Consider the following 27,230-nt stretch of genomic DNA (forward strand, 5'->3'; position numbering starts at 1 on the left):
ACACGACAGCTGTTTTTGGAGTAGTTTGCTCAGGTCCTGGAAATTAATGAGAGGATGCAAGTACCCATGTAATGGGCATTGGATGTGCAGCATTGCACATTCTGTGAGTACTCACATTAAGCAATTGTTGACCTCTGTTTTCATGAGGGGTCCAGCTATCTGGAGGACATTTTTTTCGGCTATATGGTGGTGGTTTTAGTTACTGAGGCTGTAAACTGGACTGTAGCTGATAATTACTGTGGAACTTCACCCTTTGTTGTTTCTGTATTATCCTTCTGCGGTGTGGACAGGGTTGAACTGACTATTCATTATTGCAGAAGTGCAGTAGCCATCTTTAAGGAGATCACATTGCATTGATCATCTATGGATTGTCTCCAGTGTAAGGGGCAGCCATCTTGGTGTGGTCTGGTGGGCAGTGATTGGCTGACGCCACAGAGCAAGTAGAAGTGGAGAGCAGAGACTATGGAGGCTTCAGAGGGGGAAGGATAAGAGCACCACAAGGTTGCAGTGAAGGGGGAACAGTGATGTGTGGCTAGAGTTTACTGGAGCTATCTGATGCTGTGCTGCCTATGAAAGACTGCTGACCAGAGACTGCTGCTGCCATTATACTTTGTGCAGTGCTACGGGGGGCTTGGATCCTGAGAGCCTGCACTGGGGATCAGTATTTATATTTTCTAATACTGTATTTACTTTCTTAAATATTCAGGTTACAAGTTTATTAACATTTTGGATTGAGCAAGAGCACTGTAGTTGTTCAATTTTTTTGTTGAAATTAATTCTCAAACTTCTTTCCTAATAATTGTGCACACAGTGTAATATTTATAACCCCTGTCAGTTATTTTTTCATCTGTTTCCCACTGGGGATATTCACCTTTACTTCTTCTCCCAACAAGACGTCAAAGAAAAATCCCTCCAAAGTGAGGGAATCTCGGCGTGTCACCAGTGTCACCAGAACTAGTGATCCCATTGAAAGATTTCCCTGTTCTGGCGCCAACCCAAAATTTGGGGTTCTCTTTTACTTTCACTTTTGATGACAATGGTATACAGGTCAAATAAAGAGAATAATGGGGGCACAAACAGCAATAGTAAAACTGACAGGTGTTCTTCACTCTGTCCAACACTAAACAAGAAAAAAAAGTTGAGCCTTTAGTTATACTTTAAACTTACTCATAATAAGATACTCCTAAAATGTACAAAGTGATCTTACCAGTTCAACGACAGTATACAAGAGAAAATCCAGTTGAACCGTACAGACATTTTTCCAGTTACTAACTGGACGTTCATCAGACGGCAAACTTGACAGGTTTAGAGACCTTTCCAGGTTATAAAAACTGCAGTCAGTGTCACAATTGATGTTACCTGAACAAAAAAAAAAAAAAGAGTAAAGTTCAATTGAGGCCTATTCAGTTCACAGCCTATGAACTTAGCACTGGTAGAATATCTGATGAGTAGTTCAGTTTAATTCTTTATTAGACACCCACATTGAATGCCAAGGGTATTGAATTGCATTTCAAGGATGTCCGGTCAAAACAATTTTCATAGCATTACAATAATATTTGTAGCGACCATAACCCTCGATAGGGTGGCCTTAAATTTTGGGCTTACCGGTTACCTCCGCTTGGCTTGTTCTTCCACGTCTAGGGGTTCCCAGGGTTAGTACCCAACAACTTTGGACGTTGACACCATAAAAGTCCTTTAGAAAGGTTTTTATTTGCAGGGGTAACATCCAACAAACACAGTCTTGTATGGGAACAGAGAGTAAGGGTGAATAAACTCAGGCACCTTGAACTCTAATACAACCCATAGAGTAGCCACTCGCAGTTGGGTGCTTCAAGGCTAAACAAATCTCTAGCCGGGGTTATGGCAGTCAGCACTTTGATCCACAATTTACAAAGTCTTTGACGTTGACTAAAGCTTTCAACTGAAAATGAACAGGAACCTTTCCTCAGTACCTGGAACGTTCTCTGTCTCCTTGGCAGTACTGGAAAAGCGTGGATTTGTTAGTGTCCTTAACAACCCAGCAACCAGGCACTTCTTGGGATGCCAGCTTGTTGGCCCTCCTCCGAAGAGCCCTCCCCAATCGCTTACACGGGCTGTGGTGTCCCTCCAAGTTGAGAGCACACCCGGACGCCTTGAATCCTCCCTCAGTTGCTGTGCCTTGGACCAGCCGGTTCAGAGATTCGGTAACAGATGCATCCTTAACCCAGACCATGTGGACCTAATGGGGCTAGTCAAACCGATCATGTTGCGGGGCGGCACACGCTCCCGTGACCAGGACCCCTCGTGGGGCTACCCCGGTCCAGCTCCAGGAACAGGCAGCTATGGCCTCACAAATGAACCTTGAACACGTGACTTCAGCATCTTAAGTATAGGGTTGCCACCTGTCCAGGATTCACCCGGACAGTACGGGTTTTCAATCATGTGTCCGGGTTTCAGTCCACCTGAAACCCGGACACATTATTCAGACAAGGCTGTGGCTCCCCAAGTAACAGAGATAGTGATACACAAATCTGTTGCCGTCCGGGAGCTGGCGGCAGCTGTTTGGGGGCAGGTTTAACTGAAGGGTGGGTGATGTCAGCAAGAGAAATTTGGCCACACACACTGTGTGCCAAGGCGCGCTCTGTGCGCTACATTACTACTCTCCTTGGGGCACGCAAATGTATCCCAGGTCTTTTATAATCTTATAGTGTTTACAGCAAATAATAAAATAAAAAATGTCCCTGTGCTGCCAAAGTGTTCGGGTTTGGCTTGAAGAAAAGGTGGCAACCCTACTTAAGTACCCTTAGCCAGACGCCTCAGCGGGGCCAGACGCACCCACTGATTGACTCCGGGGAACGCTGATACCTAAAATGTCCAACCAGGCCTAGTTCTGGGCCTGTCATGTGCACCTAACTGTACACATGACCAGGCAGAACTCTAACACAGCCCAGCCAAAGTTAAACCTACATAATCGGCCCTCAGAACCCCTTTACTGTTCTGAGGAAAAAAAAAGAAATTTGTACATGGCAGACACCTTGTCCAAAGTGTCGCCGCTACATATTTATTGTCAATTTTCATTGTACCCCTTACATCAGGTGTCCCCATCGGAGTCCCCCCTTACATCAAGTTTCCCCATTAGAGTACTTCCCTTACATCAGGTGTCCCCACCTCAGTGCCGCCTTACATCAGGTGCCCCCATTAGAGTGTCCCCCTTTCATCAGGTGTCCCCATTAGAGTGCCCCATTTACAAGAAAGGCAGAAAGGGCAATTGGAAGGACAGATAGGGCAATCTGTCACAAAGACCGTAATCACTGAACAGTTTGTTTTTAACTAGTTAACTAGGCACTCGAGTTCGGCACATCATGGAACAGATGGACAGATTGTTGAGAGTGGCTGGGGAGGACCTTACTGTCATGGTACACATAGGTATCAATGACAAAGTTGGAAGATAGATGGAGTGTCCTAAAAAAGAATTTCAGGGACTTAGGAGCTACAGTTTATTAAAGAAAAGGACCTCCAAGGTAGTAGTCTCAGAAATACTGCCTGAACCTTGAGCCACACTAGAGAGGCAGCAGAAACTTAGGGAACTTAACAAGTGGCTGAGGAACTGCTGCAGGAAGAAGGTATTTGGGTTCCTGGAGAACTAGGCTGGCTTTTTGGATCGGTTACGGGCTCTATAGCAGGGATGGACTGTACCTAAATGGGGAGGGTGCAGCTCTACTAGGGAGGAAGATGGTCAAAAAGTTAGAGGTTGTAGCCAGGTGCTGGGGCTGTGTTTACCCTGATTTAAGGGGGGCTCTGAGGACCCTGATATAAAGGCAGGGAAACTCTGGGGACTCTGATGTAAGGAAGGGGGGGCTCTGGGGACCCTAATGTAAGGTGGGTGACTCTGAAGAACCTGATGTAAGGGGGGTGGGTGGATCTGGGGACTCTTATGTAAAGGGTGGTGGATCTGAGGACCCTGATGTAAGGTGGGTGGGTTTTGAGGAACCTGATGTAAGGGGCGGGTGGATCTGAGGAAACTGATGTAATTAGGGGGAGCTCTGCGAGCCCTGATGTAATGAGGTGGTAAATCTGTGGATCCTGATGGAAAGTCGAATGACTCTGTGGGCCCTGATGTAAGGTTAAAGCGACTCTGGGGACCCTAATGTAAGAAGGGGGGCTCTGAGGTCCCTTATGTAAGGAAGGTGACTCTGAGCAATAATTGCATTTATAAAGACAAAAAAAATGAAATTTTCCCTTTAAGCTGCCTTTATTTTGCTAAGCAACAGCTGGGGAACCTGTGTGTATGACGAGGACACAATGTAGTGCACTGGGAACAAGATTCGAGATTTTGTGGATACATTCTGGTGTCACTTTGAGTTTGGATAGAAGTATCGGATGCGTAAAAATTAGTCTTTGGGTGTCGTGGCGCCTTCCCACCATAACCCTATAGAGGTACTCTTGATGAAAGCAAGAATTGGCCTTGCTGTAAAAAATTGCAATGATATGCACCTGTCAAACAGGTGCTGAAAAATGTGTCTTTGGGTGTTAATTGTGCCCATAGAACCTATACCAATAACATTCTTCCAGATGAAATGACTGAACACCCTCAAAGCTAGGCAGCCTCGAAGTCCTGCAGAGATTCCACAACCCAAAAAGACTTAATCAGTGACATCGGCATTAGGGCTTCATAGCTGATAATCCAGGACTGATTCAATTTTAAACGGGCCATGGAGTCTGTGGGCAGACGCGTTCTATGATCAGTAATGAAACCTCCTGCAGCACTGAATGCCCGTTCTGAAAGCACGCTGGGCAAATGATGCCCTGCCTGAGGACTGACCACCACATCCACTTTTGCCTGTGGACACATTTGTGGCTGGACCCCTTACAGTGCCAAGGGAACGTCTGCCTCTCCTTGTTGTCCTCCCAGACATTATTGGGAGGGAGGGGGCGGTGCTTATAATCAAATGTAAAAGTTGAAATCTGTACGTAGATGCACTTTAATCAATGTAAAAACGTGTTTCGTGCCCTTTAATTTGCATACTCACACTACACAGACACACTCCACGGATACACTATAATAAACTGCAATATAATGCGCCAGACATACAGTGATGCACAGAACTATATGGCATTAAACTGGCAGTAATGCACACAGAAATAAATGGCGTTAAACTGGCAGTAATGCATGCAAAATTTTATGGCGTTATACTGACAGTAACGCACACAAAACTATATGACGTTAAACTGGCAGTAACACACGCAAAACTATATAGCGTTAAACTGGCAGTAACGCATACAGAAGTAAATGCCATTAAACTGGCAGTAACCCAAGCAAATAGACGGTGTTCAACCATCACTACACTGACGCTATCTGAACTGTTCCTACTCTAGCTATACACTAATGTCAAGATTACTGACATGGTCTCACTACCCTAAAACTATATGAGCTGTCCCTACTCCACACTAATGTGTGTATGAATGAGACGGTCTCACTTCACTACAGTGAAACAATCTGAGCTGTCCCTACTCTAGCTGCACACTATGCAAAGCTGAATGATGGTCCTCCTCACTACACTCACACTATCCCTAGCCTGACACTAAACTAATATACTACACTGACAATTGAAGCAAAATAGCACAGTATAGAACACTAACTAATACAGTAGCACTGAACAGAGCCCTGTTCTATATTTCTCCATGCCAAAATCACACTGAAAATATCTGCCATTGAAAGAATACTTTTATACTGTGGGGTGGGAATGAGCACTCTGACAATGCTCTGTGCCCTGATTGGCTGAAGCTTTCACTGCTTCAGCCAATCAGGGCTTGCAATGAATGCACTCTGGGAAGACAGTAGTGGGAAGTTCGCAACACTTCTAGGGACTGGTGAGAGAACTATTTGCTCATTGCTGCTACTGCTAGCAGGGACTGAGCCACTGAAAGCAGGATAACAAGTGTACCCAATCCATACCACACTCATAATGCACTCTATATTGCACTTATTCCAAACCTAGACTGCTCCTATGCCAACCCTATACGCATTATACTGACCGTTACCACATCTGAACCACATCTATCTTGCACCTGTGCCTATACTGTACCTACAGTATACTGCATGCAGGTTAACTGGGAGGTTGTTACGTGCAAAGATGCTCTTAAAGGGCCCCAAAAGATAGCCAACAGAAGAACATTTTTAAAGGACCGCCCCTCCAGTAACAATTATTCCACACGTCCTCTTTGCTCCCCTGCCCCCTTCTCTACCACCCCCCTTTTTTTTGGAAAGTGCATACCCAGTTGGTCTAGGACTAGTATCGCCGACATATATGCCGCCGACATATATGTAATCTGGTAGTATAGTTCCAGCACTCTGTAGATTAAGCTTTACTACTGCTCACTGCAGTACCTCAAGGTACCTCAAGTACCTCAAGGTGACCTTTCTACAGTTTATGCTGATCTGGATGCAAAATGTCATCTTATGCCCAGTCCCTCCTCACTTTGTTTGCTAAATTGTGTTATTACCCTTGTCAATCCATTTTATGCTTACCTAGTTACCAACCATTTTGAGTGACAAAATATATTACGTTTTATAATACTACCTGGTTTGGTGCCTATTTTCTTTGCTATAGCACTACTATTGGATACTAAGTATTACATTCAGTGGTTTCCTGTGATATTGTACATTTGTACGCTCAACCTGATGTGTCAGAGGGGCTGAGGTTCAAGGCAAAGAACAATCCTATCCAGTGGTTCCTATGGAGTAGCGCTACAAGGAACTTTTAAATTAGGTGGTGGGGGGAGAGATCAAAGCAAGCTATCCTAGGCAGCAAGTGAGGATCAGAGGGTGCTACTGTGATCAGTGTTGGTAGTATAACTAGAGTGCCTAAAATCAATGCACGTAGGCTGGCAGAATCCTATTGCGGCCTTAGTACGCACAAGGAGAAAATAAGAAGAAAGATGCGCTAGGTCTTATTTTCAGGGGATGTCTTTTTTTTTCCATGAAGAAGACTACGGTACACATTTATTGTTGAACAAAAAAAAGGAAATGTATTACTTGTATACGGTACGGTAGTAGTTGTCATCACAAACCAGCATAACCAGACAAACTGTGAATGCTACGGTATCAAGAATTTCTTGTTACTACCTTTACCAGACTTCCCCCCACGCCTTTATCAGACATCCCCCCTCCCACCTCAGTCACCCCTGTATGTCTGTGCCGGCCAGATTCCACACAATGTGCCTGACTCCTGCCCCACGCGACTCACTCACTGTCTAATTGTGAGTCAGCCAGACTCCATCAGGGCAGAGTGAGCAGCAGGCGACAGAAGGCGGCAGCGCAGGCTCTCTGATTTAAAGAGACCTAAATCAGAGAGCCCGTCTGAACAGCTCCGGCTGCGCTGCGGCCAACCAGTGAGCTGCACGGTGGCGCCCGCTGCTACGGTCCAGAGGAGTCAGATGTTTTATGGTAGCTTCGGGGGCCTTATATTCTGGGGTGGCTTTATTATCAGGGAGGTCTTATATTACAGCGAGAGGCAAAACTGGAAATAGGTCTTATTTTCAGGGGGTTGCCTTATATTACAGCGAGAGGCAAAACTGGAAGTAGGTCTTATTTTCAGGGGGTTGCCTTATATTACAGCGAGAGGCAAAACTGAAGTAGGTCTTATTTTTGGGGATGTCTTACTTTCAGGGAAAGACGGTATAAGAGGGGATGAGGTGTGCATGTATGTCAAGAGTGAGTTGAGAGTGAACATGAGGAATGACATTGCCAATGGGCAAGGGAGAATGTGAAATCCCTGTGGCTGGAGCTTCAAGGGAAACACAACAAATTGGAAATTAATAATGGGTGTATGCTTCAGGCTCCCTAACCAGAAGGATGAAAAGGAGAGCAATCTCAGTTCGTTTGAGACGCAATATACATCATTTAAGAAGTTGTTTTTCAAGCATTTTTATTTTTTTCCCAGTTGTTTACTTTTAGACCTCATTCATCACACCATGGTGCATCGCAGACAGAGATGTCAGTTTTGAAATCTGTGTGTATTTTTCTCCATCAGTTTTCATGTGAAGAACGAGCACTTAAAGTGGGGTACCCCCTAAAAAACACCACTTTAATGTTTAGATTTAATATACATTTAAATGCTCTGTTTATACCTGATTTGTGCATAAAATTGGTGTTATTTTTGAAAAGTTTAAATGTACAAAATATTGGGCAAATAATATCGGCTATCGACAGGATAGGTGGCCGAAATATCGGTATAGCATCAGCACCAAAAAAACGATATTGGCCGATCCCTAGTATGTACCTGGATAGAAAACTGCTTACTGCTTGTGTGTCCAAAGGGTGGTCATAAAAAGCGTAGATTCAGAATGGTGGGGAGTTCTGTCCTGGGATCAATTCTGTTTAACTTGTACATAAATCATATAGAGGTTGGAATAAAAAGTTTAATCTCAGTGTTTGCTGACCATACAAAATCCTCAGGAAGGTCTGCTGGAACTGGAGAAGGGCAACAAAGCTAATAAGGGGAGGACCTCAGTTATTTGGAATGACTACAAACTTCTTCTCCCTGGAAAAGAGGTGCTTAGGAGGGGATATATTAAAGCGGAGGTCCACCCTAAAATGGACCTTCCGCTCATCGGAATCCTCCCCCCCTCCGGCGCCACAATTGGCACCTTTCAGGGGGGAGGGGGGTGCAGTTACCTGGATAATCCAGGTAACTGCACCCACTTCCGGGATAGCTCTCTGCGGAAAGGGGCGTAGATTACGCCCCTTTCCGCAAGTGCCCGCCCCCTTCCTCAAGTGCCCCGCTGCCTGCTGGGAAACACACAGATCCCAGAGGCAGCAGGGACCGTCCTTATTGCGCAGCGCAACTCGCGCATGCGCAGTAGGGAACCGGGAAATGATTCCCATACCCAAGATGGCGGCGGCAGCACCCGAGTGACGATCTACAGATCGGCTTCGGGTGCCGACATCGCGGGCGCGCTGGACAGGTAAGTGTCACTATTTTAAAAGTCAGCAGCTGCAGTATTTGTAGCTGCTGGCTTTTAAAAAAAAAAAAAAACGCGGAGTCCCGGTGGACTCCCGCTTTAACAATATCTGAGGCTCTGTTCACACCTAGGCTACTTTTGGCGTTTTTCTGCTGTAAGCCTCAACTCTAAAAACGCCCAACAAGACAAATCCCATTAATTTGAAGCAAAATGCCCATCGCTCAAAAAAGTACAGGAGCTTCTTTTTTGGCAGATTACAGGCGTTTTCTGCTTTTTACATTGATGATCTTTTGACCTGTACAAAATCACTGCAAAAATTGCACGACTTTCTGCCTGAAAATGAAACACCTATGTGTGAACAGAGCCTAATGGTGATTCTAGCATAGGGAGGAAACTATTCAGTCTCTGGTCCAATGGCAACCAGTGGTAATTTTTTTTTGGGAGGGCCGCAAACAGTGCAGACGGCCCATGGCAAGCAATCACAGGTGGCTTCCCCTGCTCTCCTCTGTGGGCATCACAAGCGACTCCTCCTTCCCCTGCTTAGTGGCTTCCATCTTCTCCTGATTGGCAGAGAGGAGATTCAGTGTGAGACTAGTGAATATTCATTTTGCAGTTCTCACACACCTGGGTGGGCTCTGAGTGTACTCTCTGCAACCCGAGCCCACCTTATTTTGAAGCCTATTAGAGCCTCTGATGCTTCAAAAAAGCACCCAAACCGCATTGGAATCCATGCGCCCGGTATCCTGAAAGGGATTTTTTTTCCCTATGACCTTTCCACAGGGGAAGGTCATAGACCAAGACACCTGAAAATTATTATAGTTAAATCAATTCATTTTGTATATATTCAATATATTGCTAATATGCCATAGGCAAGACAGATTCTCTAATAAAAATAAATAAAGAATGACAAAGAGTAACAAATAATTAATAATGAGTTGTTTTTGAAAAATATGTAAAAATAAAAATAAATTAAAACAAACAACAGATTTAGTTATTCTGGACTAGCATTACCATTAAAAACCACTTTGACCTACAGGTAAGCCTAGATTAAGGCTTACCTGTAGGTCCAAGAAATATCTCCTAAATCTACACAGGTTAGGAGATATTTACATAAAGACAGGCACCGCTGTCTACGGCGCATGCGGCGTAGACAGCGCCGCACAGGTGCACTTGGCATGCCACTGCTATTGGCGATATGCCGTTAGAGGTGGCTCCCTTGGAAATGCGCGGGAGTGATGTCATTGCTGCTCCGGAACTGTGATCAGCGATACCCGGAAGAAGATGGATGCTTCGTGCTACAGGGGACAGCAGTGACATCGCTGGCTCCGGTGTCAGGTAAGTGACATATAATGGGCTACTATGCGATGCTTTGTAGGGAGACAAAGAGGAAGTAAACCCATCAGGATTCACTTCCTCTTTAATATAAAAGTGTGTTTAAAAAAAAAAAAAAACATTTAAATATTACCAGAGGCACATGGTGGCTCCTATGTTATATGTAACCTTAAATGTAGTAAACCTTACGTTCAATGGCTCAAAGATAGCCATCTATGCCTAGAAAATTAATCTAAATGAATCCCTAGTTGCCTTATTGGTATGGTTAAAAAGAATATATTTAAAGTGCAAAAAATAATGTGTTCAACAGATGGACTACCAGCTGTGAAGAAAAAAAATGACAATTATTCAGGTGATATCCTCTGTTAAGGGAGGGATGCCACTATGTGACAGGCTTGCCGCAATGGCAGATACATAGAATCAAATACATGGGGCGAATAAAATACATAAAATGAATGAAGACGTGCCTGTGTGATGAAATGAAATGAAAACAAAAATGTGCTTAAAAAAACTCTCAAAAAATGTGATAACAATATATTAGTGTATTCATAATGTTATAAGTACAGTGCTTTGACAAAAGATAATAGTGCACAAAAATGCTGTAAACCGGCAGCAGGTGTGGTCCATATACTGCCGGAAAGCAAAGTAAGTGTTAAAAAAGTGAAGGTGAAGGCATGATTAAGTAAAAATAAATACCTGGTTATTAAATGGAGCTTTTTGAGACACTGTAGCATCCCCAATTGAATGCACAGTGTATAACTATTGAAAACAGGAGCATAGAGGTGCAAGATCTAAGTAGAAGAAAGTTTGTATCAGATTACTGAATGTACCAGTTAACAATCATGCAGCAGATAATAATCTGCTAAAGTCTATTCTAAAAGTTTTAGAAAATCATGTCAGTGTGCTTGCATCAGGTATCAACTGATGAGCTCTGATATAGAGCCTCTCCTATTATACCCCTGTCAATTATATTTAATTCGTTTCAGGTGTCTTGGTCAGAGAACCATTCCCCCAGGGAGGGGCCATCATGGCCATCTTGGTGTTCCGGAAGGCAGAGATGCCCCAGACTCCTCCGACGCCTCCAATCTAACTAGAACAACTAGAGAACTGAACTGAAGATGATCGCAGAATGCCGCCAGTGTACTATCACATAATGTCCCCCACCGGATAATGTCCGCTGTGTACTGACAATGTCCGCTGACAACCACATTCCGAAAATAGCCGAAGATGAACGGCGCCTGCACCGTGAGTCCAGGTTCTAGCCCCACCATCCAAGTGGACATAGAGTTAGAATAAAAAGAGCCGAGCGCAGCGAGGCCGTGCCCAAAGCATAGCAAGCCCGCGAGGGGCCCTCTAATATGTGCAGCCCTATGTCCACTTGGATGGTGGGGCTTGCACCTCGACTCATGGTGCAGATGCCGTTCAACTTCTGAGATTTTCTGAATTTCCTTTTTGCTCCGTACTGCGCAAGCGCTGCACCTGCGCAGTATGGGGTGGACACTTCTAGATGGCCGGACGCTATATGGCAAAACACCGGCAAGATTATAGCTCCCAGAGGCGACAGCTGTATAAAGCCGCGGGCGCTGTTTGCTGGGAGACGTGTAGAATACACATCCCCCACCTTGCCGGGAAGCCACCAGGCTCGGGATCCACATCCAAAAGAGAGGCAAAGAAAGAACCCAACCAAGGGGATCTGAAATCTGAAGGATGGAAACAATAAGAAATAAAAGACAAAAGAAAATATTATTATATTAGATCTTTACATCTTCAACCATCAGTTCTGTCATAGTGGTCAACTGTCCAGTATATTCATATCGATATTTATATATATCATTTATTAGTTATTTTTACTGAGCAAACATGGTACATAGTGAAAGAAATAATGATTAATAGTTTAAGCGCGTATGAAAAGTTATAGATTATATTACTTCAGGTTCATTCTTGTGGAAGAAAAAAGCCAGCATGGGATGAGCAAATACAGCCGCGTGCAAAGGGCAGAAAAGGAGGGGAGTGGGGGTTTATAAATATCCATATTGGCACAGAACAAAACATAAATGTATCTGTGCGTCATCCATTACACCTGGAGAAGTAAATTACTTTTATCCCAGGGTTTCAAGGAAACAATACCTCAATATAGTATACATATCATGGAGTACTCACTCCATTCACCAACCTCTCCCCTTATATACACACAGTCATCGCCATCCCATGCTAGCTGGTCCTTCCCGAGTTGTAACCTTTTAAGAAAGGAGCAAATTAAACTGACTCACTGAGTCCCTACCCTCAAGGAGCTCATATAGATCCTTTTAGTATCTTTGCATCTGGTAAGCTGCCATCTATTTATTCCTCAGCATGGTGGTGAAGTATTTGTCGATGTTTGCATTGAACCTTTACTCTTCAGTTGATTCAGAGATGAACTATTTTTTTATACACATTTTTTTGTTATTAAGGTTCTTTTTAATAAAACCATAAGTTTGAACTCACTCATTAGAGTTTTTTTGCACCAATAAATTTTTTCTATTTTCTAACTCTTGTTTTTCCAGCTGGAGCCGCGTTCAAAATGAACGGACTTTCCTCCGTGTGTGGGTAAGTCCGTTTATTTCAAAAGTACGGCGGACTCCCGCCATAGTCCGGCGCACCTAGTCCGCCGGAAAAGTCCGGTTGTGTGTGGGCAGGTCCGCTCGTTCGGAAAGTCCAGCGGACTTTACGGCAGTTTGTCCGGCAGACTTAGGCCGCGTACATACGGGCGGACTATCCGTCCAACTAAGTCCGTCAGACAATCCGACAGACAGTCCGTCCTACTTTTGAATGAACGGACTTGACCACACACGACGAACAGACAGTCCGCTGAAAGCTTGCGCGATGACGTGTACGGCACGTACGACGGGACTAGAAATTTGACGTTCAATACACTGCAATGCAACCTTCGGCCGTGTAAATCCTTTCTGAGCATGCGCCATACTTAGTCCGTCGAACTAGCCTACTCACGAGCGGACTGTCCGCTGAAACCAAGTTTGGACGGACAATATTACGGAAATTCCGAAAGACTTAGTCCGCCAGACTGTCCGCTGAAAAAGTCTGCTGAAGCCCACACACGAGCGGATTGTCCGCTGAAACACGTTTCAGCGGACCAAGTCCGTCAGACAGTCCGCCCGTGTGTACACCGGATAGTCTGATTGTGTGTACGCGGCATAAGAAACCTCTGAGGGCTTCACAGAACAGCTGTATTTATACTGAGATTAAATTACACACAGGTGGACTCTATTTATTAATTAGGTGACTTCTGAAGGCAATTGCTTCCACTAGATTTTAGTTAGGAGTATCAAAGTGAGGGTGGCTGAATACAAATGCACGCCAGTCTTTTCAGCTATTTATTTGTAAAAAAAAATAAAATGAAAACCATTTATTATTTTCCTTCCACTTCACAAATATGTGCCACTTTGTGTTGGTCTGTCACATAAGATCCCAATAAAACCCATTTACATTTTTGGTTGTAACATGATAAATTGTGAAAAATTTCAAGGAGTATGAATACTTTTTCAAGGCACTGTAAATGGCACCGCAATGCATTGTACAGTAGAGTATAATGCACTACTCGCCACAGTACAACACACATGCTAAAAATCACCAGTTACACTTACCGGTAAGGGTGTTTCTGGGAAGTCTTCCAGGACAGCACCCTGAGAGATGACAAGTTCCACCTCACAGGAAACACAATCAACAAAGAGGTTAAAACCCCTGCCCCTCCCTATGTTTCTCAGTTGTGAAAAAGTATTGACCCACACCAGGGCATGAGAGTGAAAAACCTCAAAACTCCATACAAAACCAACATACAAAAGAGTGGGTGGGAAGTAGGCCTGTCGTCCTGGAAGACTTCCCAGAAACACCGTTACTGGTAAGTATAACTGGTCATTTTCTCAAGTCGTCTTCCAGAACGGCACCCTGAGAGAAGAAAAAATAGCTCAGGCCTGCCTTAGGGTGGGACAACAGCTTGTAGGACCTTGCTACCAAACGCCAGATCCTGAGGTGACAGCAACTCCACCCTGTAATGTCTCAGGAAGGTGCTCTGTCCACGTAGCTGCTCTGTATACAGTGGTGTGAAAAAGTGTTTGCCCCCTTCCTCATTTCCTGTTCCTTTGCATGTTTGTCACACTTAAGTGTTTCGGAACATCAAACCAATTTAAACAATAGTCAAGGACAACACAAGTAAACACAAAATGCAATTTGTAAATGAAGGTGTTTATTATTAAAGGTGAAAAAAAATCCAAACCATCATGGCCCTGTGTGAAAAAGTGATTGCCCCCTAAACCTAATAACTGGTTGGGCCACCCTTAGCAGCAACAATTGCAACCAAGCGTATGCGATAACGTGCAATGAGGCTTTTACAGCGTCCTGGAGGAATTTTGGCCCACTCATCTTTGCAGAATTGTCCTAATTCAGTTACATTAGAGGGTTTTCGAGCATGAACGGCCTTTTTAAGGTCATACCACAACATCTCAATAGGATTCAGGTCAGGACTTTGGCTAGGCCACTCCAAAGTCTTCATTTTGTTTTTCTTCAGCCATTCGGTGGTGGACTTGCTGGTGTGTTTAGGATCATTGTCCTGCTGCAGAACCCAAGTTCGTTTCAGCTTGAGTACACGAACAGATGGTCGGACATTCTCCTTCAGGATCTCTTGGTAGACAGCAGAATTCATAGTTCCTTTTATCACGGCAAGTCTTCCAGGTCCTGAAGCAGCAAAACAGCCCCAGACCATCACACTACCACCACCATATTTTACTGTTGGTATAATGTTCTTTTTATGAAATGCAGTGTTCCTTCTACGCCAGATATACTTGGACACACACCTTCCAAAGAGTTCCACTTTTGTCTCATCGGTCCACAGAATGTTGTCCCAAAAGTCTTGGGGATCATCAAGATGTGTTGTGGAGAAATTGAGACGAGCTTTGATGTTCTTTTTGCTCAGCAGTGGTTTTCTCCTTGGAACTCTGCCATGCAGGCCATTTTTGCCCAGTCTTTTCCTGATGGTGGAGGCATGAACGCTGACCTTAACTGAGGCAAGTGATGCCTGCAGTTCCTTGGACGTTGTTGTGGGGTCTTTTGTGACCTCTTGGATGAGTCGTCGCTGCACTCTTGGGGTAATTTTGGGCGGCCGGCCACTCCTGGGAAGGTTCACCACTGTTACATGTCTTCGCCATTTGTGGATAATGGCTCTCACTGTGGTTCGCTGGATTCCCAAAGATTTGGAAATGGCTTTATAACCCTTTCCAGACTGATAGATCTCAATTACTTTCTTTCTCAATTGTTCCTGAATTTCTTTGGGTCTCGGCATGATGTGTAGCTTTTAAGGATCTTCTGGTGGACCTTACTGTGTCAAGCAGCTCCTATTTAAGTGATGCCTTGATTGTGAACAGGTGTGGCAATAATCAGGCCTGAGTGTGGCTAGAGAAATTGAACTCAGGTGTGGACAACCACAGTTATAGTATGTTTTAACAAGGGGGGCAATCACTTTTTCACACAGGGCCATGATGGTTTGGATTTTTTTTCACCTTTAATAATAAACACCTTCATTTACAAATTGCATTTTGTGTTTACTTGTGTTGTCCTTGACTATTGTTTAAATTGGTTTGATGTTCCGAAACACTTAAGTGTGACAAACATGCAAAGGAACAGGAAATGAGGAAGGGGGCAAACACTTTTTCACACCACTGTATTTGCTTCACCGATGCTCCAGCCCTTTCTGCCAAAGAGGTCGCCAGAGACTGAGTAGAATGTTCTTTAAAGTCATTCAGGGCTGTCCTACCAGCCTGATAAAAGGCTAAAGTAATAGTCTGCTTGATCCATCTTGCTATGAATGCTTTAGATCAGGCATCACTAAATGGCGGACCGCGGTCCGGTTCCAGCCCCAGCAGCCATATTTCCTGGACCGCAGCCTCACCAAATAGTTGCCTGTGTGTCCTTTCCCCACCGCCGGCTCGCCTGCCTGCCTTGTGCTCCTATGTTCACAGCATGGCAGGTACAGCGTGCACGGGTCTGTCCCTTCAGTATTGGATCGCTGCCTTGCCCCCTCCTCACACTGCCTGTCTTATTCACACAAGATGAGAAGTGCAGCGGCTCTGCAAAGTGTGGGACTTTTTAAGTTAAGAAGCGGGTGATTGGTTGCTACACAGCAGGGAGGTCTCAGCAATCAATCACTCACCTATAATGTGAAAAGTCCCACCCATTGTCCATGGCTGCCGTGCTTTCTGTCTTGTGTTAATAAGGTAGGGCTCTGTGGGGAGGGGGGAGTGCTGTGCAGGACAGGAGTCTGCTATCGATGGGGGTCTGTAATGGGGGTCAGTCTGTGATGGGGGCCAGTCTGTGATGGGGGGGCCAGTCTGTGATGGGGGGCCAGTCTGTGATGGGGGGCCAGAGTCTGTGGTGGGGGCCAGTCTGTGGTGGGGGCCAGTCTGTAAAAGGGGGTCAGTCTGTGATGGGGCCAGTCTGTTACAGGGGTCAGTCTTTGATGGGGGGCCAGTCTGTTACGGGGGTCAGTCTGTGATGGGGTGCCAGTCTGTTACGGGGGTCAGTCTGTGATGGGGTGTCAGTCTTTGATGGGAGGCCAGTCTGTGATGGGGATCAGTCTGTGATGGGGGGCCTGTCTGTAAAGGCGGGTCAGCCGATGAATGATGGGATAAGTCTTTGATGGGGGCCAGTCTGTGAGGGGGGGGTCGGTCTATGATGGGGGGGTCAGTCTATGATGGGGGGTCAGTCTATGATGGGGGTAAGTCTGTGATGGGGGGTCAGTCTGTGATGGGGGTAATTCTGTGATGGGGGGTAAGTCTGTGATGGGGGGGCCAGTCTGTGATGGGGGGGCCAGTTTGTGATGGGGGGCCAGTTTGTGATGGGGGGGCCAGTCTGTGATGGGGGGGCCAGTCTGTGATGGGGGGCCAGTCTGTGATGGGGGGTTTGTGAATAAGTGGCCTGTGATGTGGAGGATATCATGTGGATTCATAGCACCAATATGACACTCGGATCCCCACTAGAAGAAATTTTTTCTGACTGGACCCACGTGAAGTTTAATTCACTACCCCTGCTTTATATGCTTGCTGACCTTTCCTCAACTCCAGTCCTCAAGGCGTCCCAACAAGTAATGTTTTCAGGCTTTCCATTATTTTACACAGGTGATTTGATCAGTTTCACTGCCTTGGCAATTACCACAGCTGTTTCATCTGAGGGAAATCCTGAAAACATGACCTGTTGGGGCGCCTTGAGGACTGGAGTTGAGAAACACTGTTCTAAACTATTACTTTATCGAAATAAGTCAACATACAACGTCTGACATCTAAACAATGAAAGGAACTTTCTCTCTCGTTCTGAGGATTGGTGCAAGAAGAAGGAAGGGCAATCTCTTGAGTTCTGTGGAACTTTGAGGCTACCTTTGGGAGATACAGGGGGTCCTGCCCAAGTACAAGCCTGTCATCAAATAATAGAAAAAAAGGGGTCTTTTATTTACAGAGCCTGAACATCGCTTATCCTCCTTGCCATTGTAACCACCAGCAGGAAAGCTGTCTTTAGGGTAAGAAACCTAAGAGGGATAAGAGCTAACGGTTCAAATGGTGCACTGGTTAGGGCTTTGAAAACTAACGTAAGGTCCCAGGGCGGAAACTTCCTAATCTGCACTGGGGACAGCAGTCTATCTCTGGCTGACAAGAACCTTTTAATCAGGGGATCCAGAGCCAACCTTCTGTCCAAAAAACAGGACAAGGCTGCGACCTGAACCCTAAGCATCTTGGTCGCCAGACCCTGATTCACACCATCCTGAAGAAAGTCCAGGATGGCAGGGATCTCTTGTTGAGAAGTCCCCTTTGCCTGGCACCAGTGCGAGAAGACTCCCCAGGCTTTTGCGTAAATACGCCTGGTAACCGGCTTCCTACTTAACAGAAGGGTGTCAATTACTCTCTCAGAACACCCCCTTTTTCACAGGCTCTCCCTTTTAAGAGCCAAGCCATCAGCCTGAAGAAGCCAGGATCTGGGTGGCTGACTGGGCCCTGAAGAAGAAGTTCCTGCTGGTCCGGAAGACACCGAGGGAGACCTATGGACCAATTTTCCAGGGAAGGGAACCAGGTCCTCTAGGGCCACCATGGGGCGATCAGAATCAGTCTGCCATCTGAGAGACTTAGCTTCTGCAGTATCCTCATGATCAGAACTAAGGAGGGAAGTGCATATGCCAAGCAGAAGTCCCAGACCTGGGCCAATGCATCTACCCCCTCTGGACCTCTGAGAGAGAGAGAGAGAGAGAGGGAGAGGGAGAGGGAGAGGGGGAGAGAGAGAGAGAGAGAGAGTGAGAAGAATTTCTTCTGTTCCTCCTGTGGGCAAAGAGTTCGACCTCTGGGTTGCCGAAGTGCTGGCACACAAGGGAGAAAACTTCCGGGTGCAATTCCCACTCCCCCTGGTGAATCGGCTGCCGACTAAGGTAGTCCACTTCGACATTGTATGCTCCCTTTATATGTACTGCTGAAATAGAGGGGATTCACTGCTCTGCCCACACAAGGAGTTCCAGAGCCAGGTTCAGAAGAGAGCGAGATCTTGTGCCTCCTTGATGATTCAGGTATGCTACCGCGGTTGCGTTGTTGGAAAGGATCTCGACCTCTTGGTCCCCGATTCTTTCCTCAAAGGCCTTTAAGGCCTCTCTGACCTCTAAGCCCTTGTACACACGGTCGGAGATTCCGACTACTAAATCCGTCAGAGTAATTCCGACTGATTAATTCCAGAAGAGGTCCGGAAGTGATGTTACATACACACGGTCAGACTAAGTTGTCGGAAAATCTGATTGTACATAACATGATGACGTTATTTCGTAAGACGGGACTACGTTCAGGCTAGTAGCCAATAGCTTTGGTCTAGGAATTTGATCTCAGCATGCGTGGCACTTTGTCCGTCGGACTAGGCTACACGTGATCGGAGTATGTCCGATAGGAGCATTTTGTCGGAAAATTTTACCGGCAAGTTGGAAAACTTGGTCCGTCGGATATTCTGACGGAAACAGTCCGGTGCAGACCACACACAGTCGGAATATCCGACAAAACGATCCGATAGGACACATTCTGTCGGAATCTCCGACCGTGCGTACAAGGGCTTAGAAGAGCTGTCCCCATCCCAGGTCACACAAGGCTCTCCTTGCAGAATTCAAAAGGGCACTAGTCTTGGCAGTTGTACGCACTGTCTCGACTGCTGCATCTGCCAGGTAGGCTACTGCCCTACCAATCACCTCTAAAGAGTCCAGGACCTGTTTGGACTTAGAGGTTCACGACACATGATCCATTCGTTTGGTGACTCACATGTCTGCGTTCCTCGCCACACAAGCCAAAGCCAAGGCAGGACTGCATTGGCTTCCCAGGCCCTGTGCAAGAGTGCCTCGGTTTGTCGATCCATCTAGTCCCTGATGTTGCCTGCATCCTTAAATGAGAGGTCAGACTGCTTGAACACCTGAGTCAGGGAAGCATCTAATCTAGGTGTCTTAAAGGACCTTTCTTCCTCTTCCTCCTTGAAGGAGCACCTACGTTTTCACGTTTTAAACTTTAAAAGTTTTTTTTCAGGCTCCTTCCACTCCCTCAGGATGACATCTTTAAGGGCCTGGTGAACCGGGAGAAGCATGGACTGGGGCTTAAGCAAACCTCTATACATTCTGTCCTGGGCAGACAGTTGGGCTGCAGGTTCTTGTATTTCCTCTGACATATATACTGCCCTAAGGAGGCCCTCCCTATCATAGGCCGAAAAAATATATCTGCCGGGTCTGGAGTCCTCCTCCTGACTGTCTAAGCCCTCGTCAGAAAAACTGTGATTAGGAGCTTCAGCCTCTTCTTCCTCCTCAGAGTCCTGAGAGGAAACTGATCTCAGGGTTTCAGGATGCCTTCTACTGCCCTCTGCCCTGTTAGTGGAGGACTCCTCCTGAGTGGAAGAACCCTCTCTGCTAGTGTGCGGGTTCGGGTCCCTTGACTTAAGGGATGCTTGGAAGGCCTTAAGAGTTGACACAGAGGCGTACTAAGTAGGGGGCGGGGGGTGCGGGCCGCCCCGGGTACTACACACTGGGGGGGTGTCAGGCCGGCACCCCCCTCCGCGATTATAGCGGTGGCAGCGCTGCGGGATAGCACAGTGACAGGCGCACGCAGGGAGAGGAGAGCTTGCCAAGCTTATCTAAGTATCGAGTTGTGATGCAAGGGGGAGGGGATGTGCGGGGGTGCAGGGTGACAGCGGTGCTCCTTCCATCCCCTCCTCTCACGGCCGCGGGCTGTCTGTCTGTGCGATCACGGATGTCACACAGGCAGGCACAGCCGAGCAGCCGCCTCCCCCTCCTCTCTGTTTATGTGTAAACAGGGGGAGGGGATCTACTGACTCAGATCCCCACCCAGTGCTGAGCATGTGCCGCCGCGCTGATCTGAGGTACTGAACGGGGGGGCTGCACTGAACGGGGGGGGCTGCAGTGAAGGGGGGGGCTGCACTGAACGGGGGGGGGGCTGCAGTGAAGGGGGGGGGCTGCACTGAACGGGGGGGGGCTGCACTGAACGGGGGGCTGCACTGAACGGGGGCTACACTGAAGGGGGGGCTGCACTGAACGGGGGGGCTGCACTGAACGGGGGGGCTGCACTGAACGGGGGGGCTGCACTGAACGGGGGGGGCTGCACTGAACGGGGGGGGCTGCACTGAATGGGGGCTACACTGAAGGGGGGCTACACTGAATAGGGGGGGCTGCACTGAACGGGGGGGCTGCACTGAACGGGGGGGTTGCACTGAACGGGGGGGGCTGCACTGAACCAGGGGGGCCTGCACTGAACGGGGGGGCTGCACTGAATGGGGGCTACACTGAGGAGGGGGGCTACACTGAATGGGGGGTCTGCACTGAAGGGGGGGTCTGTGTAACATGCAGGGGGTCCAGAGCTGCAGGGTGCTGTGTAATGTAAAGGGGTCCAGAGGATCAGGGTGTTGTGTAATGTAAAGGGGCCAAGAGGCGCAGGGGGCTGTGTAATGTAAAGGGGTCAAGAGATGCAGGGTCTTGTGTAATGTAAAGGGGTCCAGAGGGGCAGGGTGTTGTGTAATGTAAAGGGGTCCAGAGGTACAGGGTCTTGTGTAATGTAAAGGGGTCCAGAGGGGCAGGGTCTTGTGTAATGTAAAGGGGTCCAGAGGGACAGGGTGTTGTGTAATGTAAAGGGGTCCAGAGGTACAGGGTCTTGTGTAATGTAAAGGGGTCCAGAGGGGCAGGGTGTTGTGTAATGCAAAGGGGTCCAGAGGTGCAGGGTGCTGTGTAATGTAAAGGGGTCCAGAGCTACAGGATGATGTGTAATGTAAAGGGGTCCAGAGCTGCAGGGTGTTGTGTAATGTAAAGGGGTCCAGAGCTGCAGGGTGTTGTGTAATGTAAAGGGGCCCAGAGATGCAGGGTGCTGTGTAATGTAAAGGGGTCCAGAGGTTCAGGGTGCTATGTAATGTAAAGAGGTCCAGGAGGGCAGGGTGCTATGTAATGTAAAGGGGTCCCAACGTGCAGGGTGCTGTGTAATGTAAAGGGGTCCAGAGGTTCAGGGTGCTATGTAATGTAAAGGGGTCCAGAAGGGCAGGGTGCTATGTAATCTAAAGGGTCCCAGAGCTGCAGGGTGTTGTGTAATGTAAAGGGGCCCAGAGGTGCAGGGTGCTGTGTAATGTAAAGGGATCCAGAGGTGCAGTTGTGGAGAGAGGGTACGCAGTAGTGACAAAGAGAAATTGAAGGATGCAGGGGGCACAGTGGGGCATTTTTTAAATTTTAATGGGGGGGTGCCAGATATAGGATCCGCCCCGGGTGCCAAATGCTCCAGGTACGCCCCTGAGTTGACAGCATCTCCGTCTGAAAGGAGAAAAAGTCCCTCATGACCTGAGATGTTTCTTTCCCTGCTAACTTTTGGATACATTTGTAGCAAAAGGGCTTAGAATGGTCCTGAGGTAACTTGTCTTTGCAATACCCACATCTCTTAGAGCGGGAAGGAGCTTTCATAGGACAGCTGGCAACCCCCTGGGCAGTAACATCCTCTCCTATAAAAAGACACATAAGCTAGTTTTACAATAAGCTCAAAGCTGTGTCCTGCAGGGGTAAGAGTCAGGGTCCCTTCCCCCATCTTAGCTCCTGCCAGCTAGGCCGACTCACCCCCTGTGGCCTCCTCCATAGCTGTAGCCACAGCGGGCTTCTCCTCTCGCTCCATCAGTCACCCGACCCAAGTTCCTCTAAGTGAGCTGGTACCGACCAAACTGGGGAGAGCAGGATGTAGATGCCTGCTCCTCCGCCAGTCAGACCTCCGCTTCTGGTCGCAAAATGTCGCAGACGCCCCCATTTTCTTGAAGCCCAGGAGACCAGAAGTGATGTGGGAGATGCACTGACGTTATTTCCTCTTCTGAACCCCTTATGGATGGTGCCAAACTCTCCCTCCTCTGTAGGAGACCTGCCGGCTGGGGCCATCCCTCACTGCCAGCCGCCTGCGCGATCCAGCAGAAGCCCCCAGGAAACAGAGAATTCCATATCCGGCGACCCATGAGAAACCTGACTGCAAGCTCCCCTGCTGAATGGACACCCCTCCAGTAAGAAGAAGGAGCAAGAAAGTGGTCCCTGAAGTCCTGGGTACCCTGCTGTACCCAGGGTCCTTCCTGTACCCAGGAAGGGAAAACCAGACCCAAAAAAGCTTCATAAGCTTGCGGTCCGACTCCCAGGGGACTCCCAGGGGAGACCACCAGTCCCAGACCTCAGTCTTCTTTAGGATCAAAAGTAAACCTTTTTGCTGTGGGGTAACACAAGCAAGAACTGAGGAGCACAGGGAGGGACAGGGGTTTTAACCTCTTTGTTGATTGTTTTCTGTAAGTTGGGACCAGTCATCTCTCGGGTTGCCGTCCTGGAAGACGACTTGAGAAAAAAGGTTTATGTGGATTCTGACACATTGTGGTGCATTAGCAGCCCATTCATAAGGAACAGGCTGCCTTAATGCAATGCAACACACTGCAAGGAATTGCTAAAATGTGAATGTGACTTTGACTATAAAATAGAAAATTGACCTTAATCACACCTTTCAGTGTAAAATTAGCCTTTTTGGATTGCTATAAAAGCTTATCAGGAGGTGATGACCTTGGGAAGACAGAAATCAAAATACACTACACCCACAAATGGTTCAATGTTTGAGGGTAACCCAATAGATAATTAAGTACCCCATGGCACATCAAAGTTTACCCCAGTCTATCTAATACAAACTATTAATTCCAAGAAACAAAGGCAGAAGCAAATGGGACACAAATTGCTGAGACTGGAGGGCTGCTTTAAGAAACCATTTCTTCTCTATAGTTTTGGGACATTTTACAGTAGCTATCTGCCAGCATTAGTATCAACATCTATGAAAAGAAACCATAAATAAGCTTTGTCTCTTTAGGTTAGTGTTGCTTTATCTTATATAATATCATACTGAAGACTGTTACATTGGATTTGTTCTGGAATAAATGTTGATGGGCTCCATTCACAAAGCACCCGTGCATGTCAAAATGTTTTTTTTCATTCACTAAAAAAAGCTACTAAAATACTGCATGAGTTATTTTTATGAAGTCGTGCAGTATTTTAGTACTAAAAGCCTACAGTAAATAAACCGCCGATGCTGTTTATATAGCGGCCGCCACCTTCCTTAACAACCAGTAACTATCATGGTATTTACAGCCTGTGTTGCTGTGGATTTTGAGGGGCACCCCCACACCAAAATGTTTCTAAAAAATGGCGTGAGCACCCCAAAACCCATACCAGACCCTCATCCGAGCATGCAGCCCGGCAGGTAAGGATGGTGATGGGGACAAGGGTCTCTTTCCCACAACCCTGGCCAGTGGTTGTGGGGGTCTGTGGGTGGGGGCTTATCTGAATCTGGAAGCCCCCAGATCCTCAACCCCCCAATGTGAATGGGTACGGGGTACATAGTACCACTACTCCTTCATCAGAAAAAAAAGTGTCACCACCCCCTTGTGACGTCACCAACCCAACATGCCCATGGTCAGCGATGTCACAAGGGGGCGATGCCAGTGATGTCACTAGGTGGCAATACCCCTTAGTTATTTAAGAACTGTCAGATGGTGTAGAAGAAGAAAAAGCCCTTCCTCATCAACATGGAGACAAGGTGCTTTGGGAGGGCAGAGCACCCATACCCAAAAGCACCCCCCCCCCATGCTGAGGACATGTGGTCTAGCATGATTCAGGAGGGGAAGGCGCTTGCTCACCCCTCTTTCCTGACCTACTGGGCTGCATGCTCAGATAAGGGTTTGGTACAGATTCGAGGTGGACCTCCACATCATTTAAAAAAAAAAAAATGGTGTAGGGTTTCCCTCAAAATCCATACCAGACCCGAAAGGCTATTTTTTTTCTTAATTTTTCATTGCTGCTATTTTTGCATTCTGCAGTAAGTCGTCTGAGACTATTAAACCACACCCCATTTAGCCACGCCCAACATTTAGTGCAATATAAGCCACGCGACATTTTTCTTCTGTGCCTAGGGCCCATTTTTTATCTTGCACACAGGCCCACTCATTTCATGGTATACCCCTGCTCCTCCTCCTTCCTCCCTCCCCTTAAATAACCTTTCTCAATCAGGATTCCTTCAGAAGCTACAAGGGGTTCCTTGGGCAGTGAGCAACTTCTACCTCTCTTACCTATCTGTAATGGGAAATTCTTCCCAACAACCACAAATGTGAGGAGCATTCTTCCCATTGACTATCACACTAATGTACTGTAAGCTGTATATATAGTAAATATCACCAGGGTGTCCCTGAAAACGCAAAGTTGTTTTAAAGGTTCCTTCATGTTAAAAAAAAAAATAAAAATTGAAAAGGGTCAGATTAGTGGTCATGTTTAGGAAGAACCTGGCAAAAAAAAAAAAAAACATGTCAGATATAAGACTGATTATAACTAGTCTCTAATGTCTATGGCCAACTTTAATTCATCTAAACTCAATACTTCGGTTTTGTATAGTTACTGGTGGATGAAATAACCAATTGGCCTTCTAACATCTTCCTAGGATCCAAAGTGAGGAAATCGACCCCTAGACATTATAATGCCATATATAAACAAGTCTCATATCTTTCTGTTAACTGTGTAAGTAAAAATTGTATTAAAATAGAGCAGACAAGCAAGAGTTTGTGATATTCATTCAAATGCATCGATCATCGGAACTGGGATCTCAGTTGCAAAGACTAATCTAAAGCTAGGTATACACTAATTGAATTTCCACCGAAAATTCCTAAGAAAAATCCTACAAAAATTCTGAGTGCATTTAAATGTCTTTCGAAAGCAGTTCAAGATTTAATTTCCTTTTAACATTCCAAGCCACATACACTGTTAGAAATTCGCACATTCTAAGCATATTTTTCATCCCGCTCCACAAATTTTCTTATAAATGTGGTCGAAAACGAATGTCAATTAGGCCCCACTAATGATTACAAAAACGAACAAACATTCTTACAATGTTATTACAACAAAAATATCAAACAAAACATTACAAGCGTATAAGCAGCTTAAGAAATTTCACGGTGATACAAAACTCCAGCATCCCCCCCAAGCTAAAACACTTTTTCTAATTGAACAGACAATGAAAAATCTGAAGTTCATACATGGTGATAAATAATAAAACACAGCAACCTACCGAATAAGATGACTGCAAACAAGATATACAAAGACATGTTGAACGTTACTAGTTAATGGAGTTTTAGATTGTCTTGTGTATTTCTGTGTGCCTGTGGGAGGGACTAGAATTTTCCTGAAAAGGATGTTTATAATGCAGATAAACCGGTTTATAATACCTGGTCACCAGTCCAGTCTATATTTCTATTTGATGACAGGGTAATGAGGTCACAAAAATTTGACTTCTTTCCCTATTGGTTATAAATTTTACTTAATAGGATGTTACAACTAAAAGACACAATTTCTAGCAAACATGTGTTTTTAATAATGATATTTACCACTTATAAGCTGTGAATCTAGCGTCATAAAAAGCTGCACAGTTTGTTCGATGGGAGCTTTTTGTCGGAAATTCTGACTGTGTGCAGGCTCCATCGGATCTTTTCCATCGGCATTTCCGACACAAAAAATTTGAGATCTAGATCTCAAATTTTCTGGCAACAAAATCCGTTGTCGGAAATTCCTATCGTGTGTACACAATTCCAAAGTTCTATGCATGCTCGGAATCAAGCCGAATAGCCACACTGGCTATTTAACTTCAATTTTCTCGGCTTGTCGTACATCACCGCCGTCTTGACGTTTGGAATTTCCGATAACATTGTGTGACCATGTGTAGGCAAGACAAGTTTGAGCTAACATCGGTCGGAAAAAATCCCATGGATTTTGTTGTCGGAATGTCCGATCGTGTGTAAGCGGCATTAGTCATTTGCCGATATTTCCCCATATAAAGTTATGTATGGTCATCTGAAGGACTGCCCTACTCATTCACAAGGGGGTGACATTACCACAACAAGTAGCGAGAATGGGCCCTAAGGGAGAATTTTTTTTCTTTATGCCACTAGCATGTCATATTGTGCTGCTGGCTATAGTTAACCATCTCCCTAATAATTAATTTCTGTTTGAAACATGAGTGAATATTTAAACATACAATCATACATAGTTAGCTGCAGAAACAGGGCTGCTCATACAAAGATCTGTTTTTATTGCAATGAAAATTTTAATCAGACTGACTGGATCTGAGCAATAGGGATGAGCGGAACACCCTCGGTTTGGTTCTCACCAGAACTTGCGAACGACAAAAAATGTATGCAAATACTGTTAAAGTCTATGGGACGCAAATGTGAAAAATCAAAAGTGATAGTTTTACAGGCTTATATGCAAGTTATTGCCATAAAAAGTGTTTGGGGATCCGGGTCCTACCCCAGGGGACATATATCAATGCAAAAAAAAAAGTTTTTAAAACTGACGTTTTTTCAGGAGCAGT

At 46.0% G+C, this 27,230-nt stretch overlaps 1 protein-coding gene across 1 annotated transcript in view; it reads right to left on the minus strand.

The window, feature by feature from the left end:
• LOC143931196 (5-hydroxytryptamine receptor 3A-like) overlaps window positions 1-26,043 on the minus strand; it is a 50,284-nt gene extending 24,241 nt beyond the window's left edge. The window contains exons 1-2 of the mRNA XM_077455744.1: window positions 25,932-26,043; window positions 1,208-1,359 (exon numbers count right to left, since the gene is read on the minus strand). Coding sequence (XP_077311870.1) covers window positions 1,208-1,359; window positions 25,932-25,968 — 189 coding nt within the window. The 5' untranslated portion in view covers window positions 25,969-26,043. The remainder of the gene's footprint in view (window positions 1-1,207; window positions 1,360-25,931) is intronic.
• Window positions 26,044-27,230: the final 1,187 nt, after the last annotated feature.

This window comes from Lithobates pipiens, unplaced genomic scaffold, assembly GCF_037356315.1.
Source record: "Lithobates pipiens isolate NorthernLeopardFrog02 unplaced genomic scaffold, aLitPip1_a1.2 Scaffold_10, whole genome shotgun sequence".
Classification (NCBI taxonomy): domain Eukaryota; kingdom Metazoa; phylum Chordata; class Amphibia; order Anura; family Ranidae; genus Lithobates; species Lithobates pipiens.